Genomic DNA, 16,118 nt, shown 5'->3' with positions numbered 1-16,118 from the left:
CGGTTTCCGCGGCCTCGCCCGCTCGCCTGGGGGTTTTCCCTGGGCCGGCAGCGGGTTTAAAGCGGGCTGTGGGGCCGGGCGGCCGCCGGGAGCTGGGGGCGGGGGGCGCGGGGGCTGCGGCCCGGTGCCCCGCGGCGGGGAAGCGGGAGCTGGCGCTGGCGGGGGGCTCCACGGCCGCCCGTGGGAGGTACGCGGTCACGGAGCGACCCTCGGGGCTGGGGGGGGGGGGGGTGGGCTGCAGGGGAGGGACAGCGGGGTGCGTGCGAGTCAGCTTTACCCTGGTTATAATTCTGCTCGATTCTGGTTATAATTCAGAATAATTCAAGTAATTCTTTTCTTTATAATTCAGCTTTACTTTGCCGTCGCAGCTAACGTCGCCCGCTGCGCAGTAGCTGTGGTGAGGAGGCCGGGGCTGGAGGTATCCCAGGCGGCGAGGCTTGAATCCACGAGGGTTCAACTTGAAGTGCCCCGCAAACGCACGGGATTGAAATTTTTCTGCTTTTGGGACTTATTAGCTCTGTCCCGAGGGCGAGGGGTGTTCCTGGGGGGCTGCGTCCTGGTGCCCGCTCCCATTGCGCCTGGTTTTTCTCTGATATTTTCCTTTTTTTTTAGGTCTTTGGTGGTTCTTAAATGTTCTCCCCTGGGCAGTTGCTGTCAGGCCCCAGGGGTCTGGTTTGTTGTTGCTGCGTTTTGAGCTGATGTAGAGGGACTGGACACACAAACATTGCAAGCCATCTCTACCCAGTTTAACTTTTTTATTTAAAAGTTTATATTTCATTAGTCTGATCCCAGTCTTGATGGAATTCCAGTGCCTATAAGGGTGGATGAAATTCCAGTGCCGAGGGGTGTTTGTCGTTGTAAATTTTCTTGTTCTTAAAATCTGTTGTCAGCTCTGAAGAACTTTCTGCCTTTCCCAGGGATTAAGGATTTATTTTAGACAGTAGTCACGCGAGCTTCCCACCGTTGTGCTGCCAGGAGAGTTTAAGTGTCCTGGCTCCGTTCTTGCATGTTTTTCTGAGGCTGCCAGTAATAATGTATGATGAGAAGTAAAGAATTCTTTTTTTTTTTTTTTAATGGTGTGGCCGCTTGTTGTTTCATGTTGGGATTAGAGTGTTTGTGCAGTGTAAGGCAACGCTCTCGGGTGGGATTTGACCATGCAACTTGTGTGTCTTCAGATGGTTTTTCAGGGAGGTTCCTGCCAAAAAGAAAAAAAGCTTGTCACTGCAGATAGACTTCTCCAGCCCTTCTGGAAGTGCAGGAAGAAGCTCATGAGCTGCGTGTATGGTCCTGCTCAGGTCTCCTGTGTATTGTCAGAGCCAGTGCACGAAGGAGGCACATGGGAATTCAGGCATCGCCCTGGCACAGGGGAGTTCAAGTGTTGTCCTTCGGCGCAGAATGCTCAAGCGGAGGGGAGGGAAGCGGTTGGATGCGGGTGGGTGATGGGGCTGTTTCATGCCATGCTTCGTGCGGGCGAGGTGTGAGTTTTATGGAAGCTTTATTGAAGCAGGCCTGGTCTCTGCCCCCGTCTTGTAGTTGTACGTACGGCTCTGGGGAAAGCTCCTTGGCTTGCTGACTCTGCAGAAATGCACCGAGCCCAATGTTTGCAACCTGACGTTGCAGACGGATCAGACACACCCTGTGGCCTCCAGTCGCTGGGGCTGATGCGAGGGAGGGGATGGGAAGGTGGCCCAGGGAAGGGCTTGGCTTGGTCCTTGCTGCAGTAGCCCATGGTTAGACCTGGAGCCAGGAGCAGAGGTTGTGCCCGTGGTGGTCACGGTTTCCCCGTCTGAAAGTCAAAGGGGTGAGAGAGTCGATGATCTGGGGAGGACCATGCTCCTCCCTGAAAGGATCCTGCCCTGTCCAAAGATCCCTGAGGCCCTGGAGGGGCGAGATGGGAGAGAAGCGAGCAGCACTGTTTGCCCGAACATCTCTGCATGAGTTGATGCGGTGGGCTCCTTCAGGCGGGAAGGAGGACCGCTGACCCGAGCAGGAGGCTGCGGAGGGTGAAACCTCTGCTGCAGAAACACACTTTGCAGGGTTAGTGGGAGGTGCAGCGGGAGTCTGGCTGTCATGCTGTTTGGGGAGCTCGAGATGTGTTTTTGCAACCCGTGAATGCTACCTTGTGCTGACAGGGACGGAGGGAGGATGGCTCGTTGGAGGTCTCAGTAGCTGGGCACGGGGAACCAACACTACCTTTTGGCTTCTGTCTGTGCTCGTCCCCTCCCTTTCTGCTGTTGCTGCTCTCTGGCCACGGGTACCTCCTGGCTCTGCCAAGGGAATAAGCTGGGGATTCTGCAATTCCTCTGCAAGGCCAGCAGTCCTGGGGTTGTTCCCCTGGTTGGGTTTTGTTGCATACCTGGTGTGCTGGAACCTGCTCCCTGCCTCGGGCTTCAAACCCCACGATAAATAGCAGGCGAGCAGGCGGAGGAAGGAGTGCAGGAATGTTTTGCTGCCTAATCCACGCTGACACCTCAGCTTCACCCCAGGCTGCCCGTGCAAATGGCCTTGCCAGGGGGTCCTGCCTGCTCAGCGGCCGTCCTGGGGAGTGCAGTTTGCTTGAGCCTCGGGAGCGGTGAGGTGGGTGTTCGGAACAGGATGGGGCAGCGGGAAATTCCTGCTCCCTCCTGCTCTTCTCTGTGCCAGTGCCGCAGGTCCTTGCGGAGGAGAGGCTGCGGTCCGGGCAGAGCATCCTGCTGTGCCATCTTACCACGCCCTCGGTCCCATCCACTTCCAGAAGCCTCCATCCTCCTTCCACCCCATCGCAAATCACCACCGCTCGTCCCCGTGCCCTACTTCAGCCCTGCCAGCCTTGCTCTTAGCACTACCGTGTTGCTTTCTTCCCACTTTTCCTTCTCCAGAAGCCGGGTGCGCAGCCAGTGAGTGGTCTGGGGCGCGTGTGCCCGTTCTGGGGAGGCCGACATGACGTGTGCTGGTCTTCAGTAGAGCTTAACTGGAGGCTTCACGGGGGGATGTTGATCGCGTTGCTGGCAAACATGTTTGAGTGATGAGTGCTTTTCTGTGTGGGATTAATATAACTGATGCTTTTTCTTCAAACTTTTGTTGTGGAGCTCTCGAGGTGTTCTCTGTGTTGTCACCGAGAGATCTGAATCTGTAACCTGCTCTGACTTGATGGCTGGCTCCTGGGGCTGGACTGAAGGTCGCTTGGTGCAAACTGTAGAGCCCCAGCTCCTGTCCCAGCAGTCCCTCTTCTTCTGACCCCACCAACACCGCCAGAGCCGGGGACACACACCTCGGTTTTCTGTGTTAATTTTTCAGTCTGCCCCGTAGAAATTCCCAGCTGTGTATTTTAAGAGATTAAACCTGCTTTGCATCTGTTTACTCTGCAAATGATGTCTCTAAATGGAGCCTAAACCTAAAATAATTCATAGAAATGAAATCTTAATCTCTCTAACATGGTGATGAAGCTTAATAATCACAGTTGGGGTTTCACTTTAAAGACTTATAATTTGTTTGGGGAAATCTTGAAGGCACAAAGTGAGTGTCTTCCCTTTTTTTACTTCCATCGCGGCTGTTTGAGCCTGGTACCTAATTAATTGATAGCATCTTGAGGAAGGATAGACATTTGCCTAGCTCCTAAAATCCCCGTGTTAACCCAATCCCTAGCTGCCCCACCTTCCCGAGAACCCCTCAAATAGCCCGTGTGGTCCCTCAGCTTTCTGCGCTTGAAGCGCAGCGCAAGAAAAATCGTGTTGAAAGACATTTAATGTTAACGATCTCCCGCAATTAACACCACGATAGGCGGTACGCTGCCCGAGTAACGATTCGGGAAGCTATTTTAAGCAGCAGTGGTGTAAAGCAGAGCTTGCCAGGGTGTGGTACTTGCACTAATGGCTTGATGTCAGTTCAGAGCACGGTGCCAGGAGGCTGTCGTGGCTGATGGTTTCCTCTGCCGTTGCCACCCCGATGGTGCAACTTGCTGATGGTGGCCCCGAACCAAATTAAAGTAGTCGACGTGGCAAAGGTAATGTGATTTTGGTGGTACCTCTGTAGATGAGGTAGTCGGTTATCCATTATCTCTGGCGTAACATCTTAAAACCCCGTGGTATTTTTGAGTCGATGTCTTCCAAGGCATGGTGCATCCTCTCCCTCCGGCAGGATGGCGGGGCTGTAGTGCAGCTGCTGTCAGGTTGGTCTATCGCACTCCGACGTGCAGGTTTTTTCCCTCCAAGAACCAAGTTCCTGGTTGATAGGGAGGACCTATCGATCTTTCTTTTGGTCTTGTAAGTGGCTTTGCCCGTTTCTTCCTCTTTTTTTTCTTTAGCCCTTTCCATCATGCCTGCGATCTTCAGCCTGAAACTCCTGTGGGGCTGGTTACTCCGCCGAGGTGCAGTTAGCCGCCCATCTGCTTCCCAACCGTAATCCTTTGACAGCAGCAGCTTCTGTGGGTCTTGAATTAAAAACGAACAAAAAAGCTTTACAACCAACATAGAGAAAGAGCATAAGCATTCAAGCAGCAAGAAGAGGCAAGTTTGGACCAATGTATTTGCTGGTCTAAACATGCATCCTGTTACTGCTTCAATGCTTAAGCTGTTCCTCTCTGTCCAGAGAATAATCTTGGTTGGAAGGGATCTTTTTTGCCCGGTGCCCCACTCGGTGCAGGGCCAGTTGGATGAGGTTGGTTGTAAAGCTTTCCTGTTCTCTTGTAAGTAGATGAGACCCAATTTCAGTAGGATGTGGCCAAGCGTTAGTCTCTTTAACAGACGTAAGGAGTTATGTAGCTGAGCTGCAAAAGCTCATCCTCTGAAACAGGAGAAAGCAAAGATTTGGTGGTGAAAATCAGGGGCCAAATAAGTTTTCTGAGTAAGAGCTGGTGCAGTAAATCGGGTTTTTAGCTCTGTCCAGTCACTAGAAAATAAAAACGCAAGAGAAGGAAACCAGGGAGCGGGGTGCCCCCAGCTTCCTTCTGCGTTGCCAAATACTTGGAAGGGGTTTTATAAAGATCCTTCCATCCCCAGTTAAATGTTTAGCAGCAGCTCAGTGAAGCTCGTAGGGGTAGTGACCTCTCTCGGTGCTGCTAAGCTTCTACAAGCAGGCAGAAAGTTAACTGGAAAAGACGAATCTGTGGGCAGTAACAGCTATTTTAAAAAGCTGAAAGAAATAATCCCCCTCAGCTATGAAATGATCTTCAGTAAATTGTCAGGATACCAGCTGTCAAGTCAATGTTCTGGTTCCTTAGCGCACCCATCTGCCCCAATCCTGCGTCGACTCTCTGCAAGCGCTTGGGAGTTTGTGCTGTTTGGTGGCTGCTGATCTCTCTCTTTAAATATGAGATGCGGCAGGTAAGGGCTGTTTTCTCACTTCACGTCTTGGAGGGGTTTATGCCAAAAAAAAAAAAGAAGTCAGAAATTCTGCTGATTCACAACGGTGTCATTTGGGAATTAATTTTTCAGAGATGCCTTGCTTGGTGCGGTTCAGTTCTCTATTCCCTTAAGCTGTGCGCAAGTCACATGAGACTTATGATGAACACAGATCCTCTTTGGCTTCTCTCTGCCTGCACCCTGCATCTGAAACGCTCTCTGGATCCCCTGTGTCCCACTGCAGCCTTTTCTAAGCCGGTTATGAAACTCCGTGTTATCCAGTTCTGTCCAGGGATGGTTCAAAACCGCTGTTGGTCCTCAGTCTCTGTGGCTAAGCCAAAGGAGGTGTGTTGATGCAAAAGGGAAGGAGGGAAGGCATTTGGGACAGAAAATCTTTCTCTTTTGGTGTATGTACTCCAGTTTTGATGCCATTTAATACCTCTTTTTTTTTTTTTTTCTTTGTACAGGCAGTGGCTTTCAAGTAGGTAGTTTTTGAAATTAAAAGTACTTGAACAGGAAAGCAGCCCTGGAAACAATCTACTTGAAGCTGGGAGGCAGCACTTTGTTAGGAAATCAAACAGCCCTTAAGCTTGGAAGAGAGGCATTTGACAGCATATGGGGTTTAGCCTTGCTTCCTTCAGAGGTAAACTTGCTGTTGCCGGGGCAAGGCTAACCTTCTTTCCTAAGGCTGATGACGCTGGCTTCTTAAAGCCTAGCTTGGCTTTCCCTGGGTTAAACTGTCTGTTTTCAGAGTGCATCAGCGTGTTAAAGACCCATCAGTGCAATTCAGGCTTGTGAAATACCCCGTGTCTGTCAGCAAAGCCAGCTCCCGCACAGAGGTAAGGCTCGGCTCTGGGATCACCACCCTGCCTGGCCCTTCCTGGGGCGAGGAGGAGTGTGTTGTACCACAGACCGTGCGACAGCAGCACGGGGACAGCTCTGTCTAACGTTATATCTCTATACATCCTTGGCACGGGAAGGCCAGAGGTTCCTGCAGGAGCAGGATCCTTCTCTCAGCCTCTTGGAGCTTCTTCCCCTGCATCGAGCTGCTGCTTGACCCTTTAACTCTTAAATTGCACAACCCCAGCTTATGGGGTAAGGTGAGGCTTTGGGACATCATCGGTTGTTGTCCCCTCTGCCTTTCCTGGTCACTTTGGTGCCGACTGGCCGGAGCTGCAGCAGCTTGTTCTCCCATGTACCCCGTTCTATCTCTGTCTTGGGCAGACACCACGAAATGTGCTTGGTTGCACCATCTGCCTTGTTACGCCTGGGCGCGTTTTTGGCCTCCTTGGTGGTTAACAGAAATAGATTTTAATTAAAAGCTCATTATCAAGTTGTCGTGTAGCATTAGTAAATAAAAATAACTTTAACGGCCCTGTCGTGTGGCTCACTAAGTGGCAATTGACAGTATTTGACATCACTTTATTTAAAAAAAAATGGAAGAATATTGCATATTTGATTCCCCATTTACTCCAAATGGGCTTTAAATACAAATAAATGGTTGTCTGTGGCACTCCCGTTATCATTCAAGTCCAGAAGGAGAAATAAATGTGGTCTATGGTCTCAAAGTTGTCTCTGTTTCAGTTGTAAACTGTTGCGGGTGGCTTGTTTGGGCATCTCCTGGTGGGATGAGGAACAGATACAGCCAGAAACAGAGACAACAGAAACCTTTATTGTTTCCCAGGTGGCTAGTGGAGGGATGCTCTTCTCAGTCCCTGCTCTCTCCCTCCTGCCATCTCCTTCCCTGTTTCAGTGCAGAGGTGTCACATCCTCCTGTTAAAGGTTTCTTCTAAATGGAGGTAACGTCACACGGTGGAAGGTGAGCACTGCTTCTGGGGCTCGGTCCCCTTTTCTGCCTGGTCATGTCATCACAATGGGGGCTCTGTGCTCTCTTCTCATCTGTGGCACGGAACTAACACTTAATAAAATGATCCATTAAGGTGAAAAGCCATTTTCAGCATTATTTCAGGATAAATTGGTGCAATAAAATATTTTATAGATGTTAGCCATTTCTTCAAGGTCATGTTTTAACCCAATACCGTGCTTCCCGCAGAGCGGGATACGTGTGTGGGGTACGGAGAGACTGGGTTTGCTTTGGGAAGCAGCGTGCCCGGGCTGAGCTGGTGAGCGCAGCCTTAATGTCCCTCAGTCACTTCTTTGTGCCCTTATTCCCCAGCCTGACCCCAGGGATGGCTGAAGCTCCGGTGGTTTGTATTTGTGATGACAAGGAGGCGAGATCTCCGTCTGCCGTCCTGGCAGAGCTGAGTTCTGTCCCCTGGAGTCTGGGCACCTCCGTGTTGTCTGAGGAGAGCTTCTCACGTGAGGAACTTTAATCTTAAATATCTTAAGTGTCTTAAATGTTTAAAAAAATGTCCTTTTTTTCCCCCCTTTTCCACGTAGCTGGTGTAAATTCAATTTGACATCATTGGAAGAAAAGCATCAGCCTATGCCAGTGGGTTTTGGGAATCGCTTTTCTCCGTAGACCCCCTGCTCTGTGCAGGATGGTTGCACCCCCTTGTGCACTTGGCCTCCCTCCTTGTCACCCCACGACGAGGGGATCTCAACCCTTCCGCTCGTTTTTGCGGCTGGTTTATCGACTCGTTAACTAAGGAGCAGTTGTGAAACTTGACAGAAAGGTTCAGCACTGAAATAAATTGTCCAGTTGCCTGCTAGTTGGAAATGACTCGCTGCAGGTTAATAAATAATGCAAACCCTGTTAATAGATGCCAAATGTGATGTCTCCGCTGGAGAAAAAGATGATGCCAATAACCTGTACTAAAAGTACTCTATTCTAGCCACTGGCTGCTGAGTTTTAAGTGTTTAGTGCTGTTCACTTAAAATGCTCTGCTGATAAATCGTAAGCACTCTGTACTTAGTAAAGAACATAAATTCCAGCTCTGCAGAATAACAGCCTTGCAGCGCTTACCCTGTTTATAAAGCAGCTCGTCCACGTATTCCTTCAACGTCTCGCCGAATATATCTAACAGCCTGTGTTGCCGTCATGCTAATGGGGGAACGCAAAGCTGCAAGTCTAAGAGGTGATGCCTGCAGCTGATGGAGGATGCTGAAGCAACATGGTCCCATCCTGCTCCGTCCTGTGGGTAGTGGCTGTGTTGGATTAAGGTTATCGTGATATAGCTTTTTATTGGGAAATTGAGTTTTATTATAGCATTGTGCCAACCGCTCTGGCATATGGCTGAGAGGGGATTTTTCTCGTCTAAGCCTCTTTGTTTTGTTTTCAGGAGCTCGTAATGGCTTGCAAAATCGTCTTTGTGCTTCAGGTGTCGCTTCAGTGCAGAGCGAGGACGGGATGGGGAACTGCCAGCGTGTCCTGGCTTTCTCCCAGGCTCTCTGCCCAGCCTTGGACAGCAGCTCTCTCCATTTCCCCATGCCTGGGGGGGTCTTTTTGTGTTTTATGGCCAGGAAATGTGGTAGTTAATGATACAAGGCCTATCAAGTAAGGGTAAGGAGGGCTGAGGTCCTGAATGTCTGTAAAACAGTTGGAGTTCAGCTGTCAAAAGCCACCACTTGAATGCAGATCGTTATTTTAAGTACCGAAGTGTGGAATGAAATCATGTATGTTGAAATAAACGTGGCTGCTGTTCCATTTATATATTTAATGAAGGTAATTCAACACAGTCGGGGAGGATGTCTGTGCGATGTTATGGTTAGAGACTTTAGCACCGTGCAGGCAGGAATGTTAAATATATATTTCTGCCATAACGTACGCGCGCAATGACAGAGCGGTGGTGTAAAATCTAGCAGCAAAAGCAATTGCTTAAAATATTCCCGTGACCAGATTAAAATTGCAGGGCGGGGGGAAAGCCACACAAAGCTCTTGGTTTTATGTTCGCCGCTGGTCTTGGAAACTAACTGCCAGCTTGCTTTTAGGGAGGAAATCTTTGGGTCACGCCAGCTGACGCAGCGTGGTGAATGAAGATCTGGTTTGGGTGCCTGCGTGAAACTCTGCAGAGGCGCTTTGGTGGGGAATTCCCAGCCTGGGAGGAGGGGAGCTCGGTGGGATTGCAGTCCTCAGCATGGCTGGAGCTTCAAAACCCCGATCCCATGGGATGTGGAGCGATGTCTGGGGAGGAAACGCTCCCAGGAGCCTGTCCTGGGAAAGGTTTGGTGCAGGGCTGTGTGTGTGCAGGCACCGATCGCTCCTTTAAAGCAATAGGCTGAAACGTGGTCCTTTGCAGAAAGGAGAAAAAAAAAAAAAGGCCGATAACGCTTTATGCAAAGCTGTTTAATTCTAGTTAAGAAATAGCCCTTTGATGGCATCTGGTTTTCTGTGCCTACAGAAATGGTACGAAATAGCTGTTTAAATGTGTCTCGCTCTGTTTTGTCTGAACCCTTAAATTAACCTCCCTCTTAAAATAATAGTCGGGAAAAGATCTTCCACAATCTGAGCCATCCTGTGCTGAGCTGGAGCTCATCAAGAGGACTGGAGGCTAGCTAAATGTGTGAAATTAGAGTTTTATAATTACAACACTGCAAAACTTGCTCCTCCTGGTGTTTTTGACCTCGAGGTGTTGACAGCACTTGATATGAATTGCGGAGAGGCTGTGGCGAGCTGTCCGGGGGTGGTGTTTTGTTTTCTTTTTTTTGGAGGGTAGCGTCGGTTTTATTCTGTTCTGGGACTGTCAGCATGCATGTGTGTGCCCTGGGATGGGGAGAAAATAGCGATATACTCATTTAATCGAAGCCAGCAGAATGGCAATGAGCTTGTCCTCAGCAGCTTTGCCCACAAGGCGGCAGTGGGTGACAGCGGGAGCGGCGTGTCACCGGCACCAGCCGTCCTGCCGTGCCTGAGCATTAATATTGATGCTGTCCAGGTGGCACCAAGATTGAGTTGTAGTGACAAGAGAATGTGCCGAGATCCTTTCGCCCTAGGGCTTTAGAGTAATGGCCATATGTCTCGGTCCAGCAATTGTTTCCACCGTGCAGATGGAAGACCAAAGTGGCTTTGGCATATTAGATTCATCTGTTTTATGTCCCTCTTCACCTTTCTGCCTCCCAACGCCTTCTGTTTTTATGAGCGAACTTCAGTAACAACATAGATGCAGCTGCAAGATTGCTCGAAGGACATGGTCTTTGAGCAGGACCAATTTTCTCCTGAGCTGCTTTTGTCACCAACATTTTCAGCAGAAAATGCAGTTTGACTCTGTCAAAACATGCTCGGAGAGAACCGCTGACTTCAGTGATATTATTTTTTTTTCCTGAGCTCTTTTTCCCTTTTACCCTTTTTGCAGGGTCGGTAGCTCTGGATGAATGCGCTTCATACGTAGATCATTTCACTTTGGATTTTGGGGACCGCGTTGTGCCCTTGTCTATGAAACCCTGTTGCTGATACTGGAGTTTGCGCAGGGTTTCTTGGGGACTACAGGTAGAGATGTTAAAGGGGTAGTTAAGCGGGTTTTTCCTTTCTTGCAGGAAACAGGCTGCTCATAGCAGTGCACAGCTCAAAAGGAACCTAAATGGACCCTTCAGGTCCTCTGTTGAATGCCGGTGGGTTGCCAGAGGAAGAAACAGGGGGCTTTACATGTCATTTTAGGGCAGGAGGAAGTCACATCTGTTTCCTGCTGAGGGAGGAACTGGTGATCTGCAGATGACCTCAGATGGAAGGATATAAAGTATGCTTCATTAGGATGTTTTCTTGTTGGTACCAGCTGCTTTCTCCACGCTCTCAAAGACCTTGTGAAGTGAAAAAAGAGTGGATGCGGTTGAAGGGAGAAGAAGTTCTAAAATCCATCTTTATAACTCTGCTTCCTGTTTGCTTTCCTGCAGGTGAAGTGGAAAGGGAAGGACCTGTTTGATCTAGTATGCAGGACACTAGGACTCCGAGAAACCTGGTTCTTCGGGCTTCAGTACACTATCAAGGATACGGTGGCTTGGCTCAAAATGGACAAGAAGGTTGGAACCAAATTTCCCTTGAGAGGGCGTGTGGGATGACACAGAGGAGAATATATTTTCCTCTTTCTTTGCTTTCCCGAGGTTGTGTTATGTGTGGTATTGAAGTGAACTGGGTGAAGTGTATTTGAATCTCATCCCCGTGACATCTGTAAGTCAAATCGGGAAGAGTTGGCAGAGATACCCCCCTCAGCTCCTTCTGAGCCGTGAGGCCTCAGACTGGGCACGCTGAATCTCCTGGAGGCATTTTGGGAGACAGCCATGCTGGGATACGGGGCTTCCCAGTGACTGTAATGTAAATGAAACCTAAAAGTCTCTCTTCTATGCCCCTGAAGGACAAAACCCAGAAAAGTGAGGTTGCATCTTAGCTTCTTTTGTCATTGAGATGTACAAAGAGTTAGAGAGGAGGAAAACTAGAGGAGTGAAAGGGAGATGGAGATAAGGGAGGAAACACTTCCCAAATATGTGACCTCCAGGTTGCTGAGGGCTGGGTTGGAGAAGTGATAGATGTCGTTCTGTTTGCATCCAAAAGATGCTACGCTCGAACCAGACCGTAATCGAGACTGCGAGGGAGGTCTGGGTGTCTCGCGTGTCATGCCAAGGTTTTAAACTAACGCGAATCTGAACTGGACAGTGCCAGCACAGTGGCAGGGTAGCGAGGCACAACACTGAAATACAAGAGGAAGCGTTGCAGGGAAACAACGTGAAAGTCGGATGGTGGCGTAGCAGGACGTAGCATCGCTCTGTGAGGTTCGGAAGAGGCAATGTGCGCATAGCAGATCAGGATCAACCTTTGCTGTCTCATTTCGCATGCTGTTTGTTTCTGCCTTGTTTGTTTTCTTGCATCCTTATGAATGTCAGAAATGTTTGTTTGTTTTCTTTTTTTAACTCTGGTTTCTGAACTACTTAGGTTGGTTTGTCTGTTCTAGATGTCTAAAATGCTTGACAAAAGATGTGCTGATCTGAACAGGAGGGAACTCTATCCTGGCTCCAAGAGACAGGGTGCTGAAGAAGCTGGAAGGAGTAGCTGAATGGCTCTTGTATCCCACAGGTTCTGGATCACGATGTCCCAACAGAGGAGCCCGTCACCTTTCACTTCCTGGCCAAATTTTATCCTGAGAATGCAGAGGAGGAACTGGTCCAGGAAATCACACAGCACTTGTTCTTCCTGCAGGTAGGAGCCGTGTCAGTACACTGTTTTCCAACCCGAGGGAGAAGGAGTTAGGATGAGCAGACGTGCGAGAAGGTTCCAGGGTCAGAAAGTTGGTCAGCAGAGCATGGATCCTCATTGTTATGTTCACACCTCTCCGAAGGGAGTTGTCTTCAACAACAAAAACTTCTTAAAATAGGTCAAAGATGCTTTGTCTGGATGAAGCCGTCACAGATGCCCAGACTTGCAGACCTCGTAAACTGGCTGTCAGGAATGATTAGGTGATTTGTAATATTAGTGTGTGGTAGCTAGGCGAAATGAATCTGTCAGATGTGGGCTTGAATGACACACAGAGCCTTGGAGTCCACCTCTCTGCAGGGTGTGGATATCAGTTGTGCTGAGGGATGGCGATTGCCTTTGTACATGATAGCGTCGTTAGGGGAAGCAGGGGAATTTCATCCTCAAGAACAGAATGCAGCCAACCTGTTTCGTGTTGAGGCTGTACAGCAAGGTTCGCCTCTTCACAAAACAGCCTTCAGATAACTGGAGCAGAAGAAAATCCCAGAAGCATGGCTCTGTCAGAGACTGACGGCAAAAGCAGAGGAGAAGGGGAAACCTACGGGTCCCACCTGCCCCAGTAACTCGTGCCCTTATGTTAAGCATTTGGAAACTGTAGTGAACGCAGCATCAGGCTTTTTTTTCCTTTATTTAAAGTATGCTACAAAACTTTGTGTCCTGAGAAATCAGCCTAGCTGATGATGATGTGGCAGTGCTTCATGGCTGGTAACGAAGAGTTTCTATCACAGGAGCTCTCTTTCAGACAGGATCAATTTTCTGAAACTCTGTCCTATAAAGAGTTGTGCCAGCCACGGTTACGGGGAGTAGGGTAGTCCTAGTCAGCCTCCTAGGTATCCCTTATTGGGATGCTTCATCTGCTCTGTGGCTGTTAATTTGAAGTTTATTTTTGTAACTTGTTTATTTTAGAAAACACACTCATTCTTATGTTTGTTACACCAATGTTAGAGGCAACCTGGATCTGGATGCTCTTGGAAATACCACTGTAGGCTTCAGCGTGCCCTGCCTTTTCAAATGGATATCCAAGTGAGCTCACCAGCTTCTTGGTGCTCTTCCAAAGTTCCTCTTTGCATTTAGAAGTCCTTCAGCTCTGAAGAACAAAGTATCACTGTTAATTTCTAAGGTCTGTCTCGTGCATTAGTGTCTCTGTAGGGCTGTTCTTAAATGCTCGATTTGCCATGGGCTTTATCCTTGATGAGGAAAAATGCTGCTGCCATCTTTGAAAAGGAAAATCGGTGAGGAAAAGCAGTTAAAGACACATTTTATAAATGCAGACTGTGATGTTTCTACTAGCATTTCTGATGACGAGAGGAGCCTGGGCTCCTGTAATGCATATGGGAAACGGGAGCACACATAAGCCTGCAAACTCTCCTGTTTTTATCTTAATGCAGGAGAATATCTTCTGTGATTATGTTGTAACCAACTTTGAGGACTCAAAGCACGTTATAAATTCAAATTGATGTTACTGCATCTCTGTGACAATCCAGTTAAGTCTCCCAGGAAATAGTGTGCTTTTTTTTCCCCCCTATCTTTATTCAGGAAAATTAAGTGTGCAAAACCAAAATATATCGAACGTGACAGGTTTAATTTTTTAATGCACAAAAGCCAAGAAATGTAAAGCCGTGGCTTTTGGGAACCGCACATTGGTTCTCCTGGGAGCGTGCGTGGGGCTTTGCCTGCTGCTAAAAGCACTGCCGCGGAGGTGACTGGCAGCTCTCCTTGCTGCCGGTGGGATTGGAGGGAATTGGCCTTGAGCGCAGGTGAGCACTGACTCACAATGAGACCTGAATATCCCAGAGCAAAACCGTTGCGTGCTCAGAGACTCGGCTGCAAACTTCTTTTTGAATTTAGCGGTGTGTATAACTGTTGCATCAATCCATAGCTTATGCCTTAAGAGGTTTTATCTCCGTGTTTACACGGAAGATTTCTCCCCCCTGTCCTTGCCTTTAGGTTCTGTCATATTCCTTGTATAAATTCAGCTCTTCTCGCAAACCTGTCTCAAAAAGGTGGCCCGCGAAAGCCTGAGCCTTCCGAGCCACCAGAGACTTCCTGGGCCTGAATTGTAATTAGTGTTAGGAAAATTGTTAACTATGTGGTTGACAACTCAAGTTAAAACAAACTGCAACCATCTGCTGTGACAGTCGTGCTTTGCACTGCTCCACTGAATGTGTGTTATGTGTCCTTTTCTGCTACGTGCAGGTGAAGAAGCAGATTTTGGATGAGAAGATCTACTGTCCTCCTGAAGCTTCTGTCCTGCTGGCCTCTTATGCCGTCCAAGCCAAGGTAGGCACAGGGGGATTCTCCGGGGATCTGCTGACATTGGCGGTGGGTTAACGTTGCTCCCGGGAAGCGATACCCGCTTCCCGAGGAAGAGGAAGGCAGGGAAAGTTGTTAAAATTTGGGAAGTGAGGGGGACTATGCTAGCAATGTTGCCTTCGCTGCGCTGCTGGTTCCTGGCTGCCTTCAGACGTTGGGCAGATTTTTGCTTTCTCTTTCCAGGACTCTTTAGCAAGCGCTCGGCTTACGAGCCGCAGTGCCTGCTCAAGTGTGGCTTGCTGCTGGAGCAGGTGAATTCCCCAAGCCCGTGCTTTTTTGGATCTCCTCCCCGTTCTTGCCAGAGGCAAACCAACCATGGCACTTGCAGCTCCGCTGCTTCCCCAGAATACTTGTCATCATGATAACTACTTTATTTTGAGTGCTACAGCTTGCCGCGTAAATGTTATTGCAGTGTTAAAGGGCTCTGCCTGGCTTCTCCCTTTATTTTGGGTTTGATCTTGGGTGTTTGGCCTCACTAGGCAGAGGAAAAACTCAATTGGTATTAAGTTCCCCTCGTTCCTTGGCCGAATTCTGCTCTAGAGCCAGAGTCGATGTGTTTTGCTGAGGGCTTTTTTAAGAGAACACCGTTTTCCAGTCTGGAGCATGCAGCCCTGGACAGCTTGCAGCAGAGGGACTCCTGGGATAGAGGGAGCAGCCTGAGGTTCAGAAGCGAGGATGCTCTTGCAGGAGAGGAAGTAATTTATCCCTGTATACACATAACATGTACTGCTGCTCAATTAACGAGTCTTCTAGCTAATCTCCAGTTTATGTGCGTAAATAGAATGTCTTTGGAAGAGGCTCGCAGGAGGGGGGATTTGGCTCTGAAGAGACGGCCTGATCCAGGCTGGTTGGAAATACAGTCGGGTCCTCGGTGTTTCACCGTGGCTTTTTCTGGGTTCCTGTATAATCTTCCTCATAGCCCTTTAGTCCATGCCCGGTTTGTCTGAGTACAGCCGTAGGTGAAGTGCAGCGGTGTTCTTTGATGATGAATGTTTGAATTTACTAGAAAAAGGTATTTTTCTCCTTGTAGTCAGAATATTGATGAAACCGTATTTTGTTTGAGAGACTCATCAGCCAGGGAGAGATGAGTTGCATTTAGAAATGTTTCTATTTGTGTGAAACATTCATCACTCTTATTAGAGTGCATGAGTAAACACTTACTTGGCTTTTTCTCCGTTGACCTGCTGAGCTGAGGATACATAGGGGATGACTTTTCCTGTTGCCAAAATGAATAAACCATTGGGTAAATACTGAGCGCTGTTAACTCTTGGCCGTGACGGCTTCTGCGGGAACAGGCTGTAATTTGGTACGGGACTGCTGTGCCGTCCTCTTTCTCTTCTTGCAGCGTG

At 48.8% G+C, this 16,118-nt stretch overlaps 1 protein-coding gene across 6 annotated transcripts in view; it reads left to right on the top strand.

Annotated features, from left to right (window-relative positions):
* Positions 1–16,118, top strand: part of NF2 (NF2, moesin-ezrin-radixin like (MERLIN) tumor suppressor) — a 48,297-nt gene that overhangs the window by 303 nt on the left and 31,876 nt on the right. For all 6 annotated transcript variants that reach the window (XM_054844250.1, XM_054844254.1, XM_054844249.1 and 3 more), the window contains exons 2-4: positions 11,106–11,231; positions 12,280–12,402; positions 14,653–14,736. In XM_054844250.1, coding sequence (XP_054700225.1) covers positions 11,106–11,231; positions 12,280–12,402; positions 14,653–14,736 — 333 coding nt within the window. The remainder of the gene's footprint in view (positions 1–11,105; positions 11,232–12,279; positions 12,403–14,652; positions 14,737–16,118) is intronic.

This window comes from Grus americana, chromosome 16 (assembly GCF_028858705.1).
Source record: "Grus americana isolate bGruAme1 chromosome 16, bGruAme1.mat, whole genome shotgun sequence".
Lineage (NCBI taxonomy): Eukaryota > Metazoa > Chordata > Aves > Gruiformes > Gruidae > Grus > Grus americana.
The sequence above is the reverse complement of the archived record's forward strand: the minus strand, read 5'-3'. Positions and strand labels throughout refer to the sequence as shown.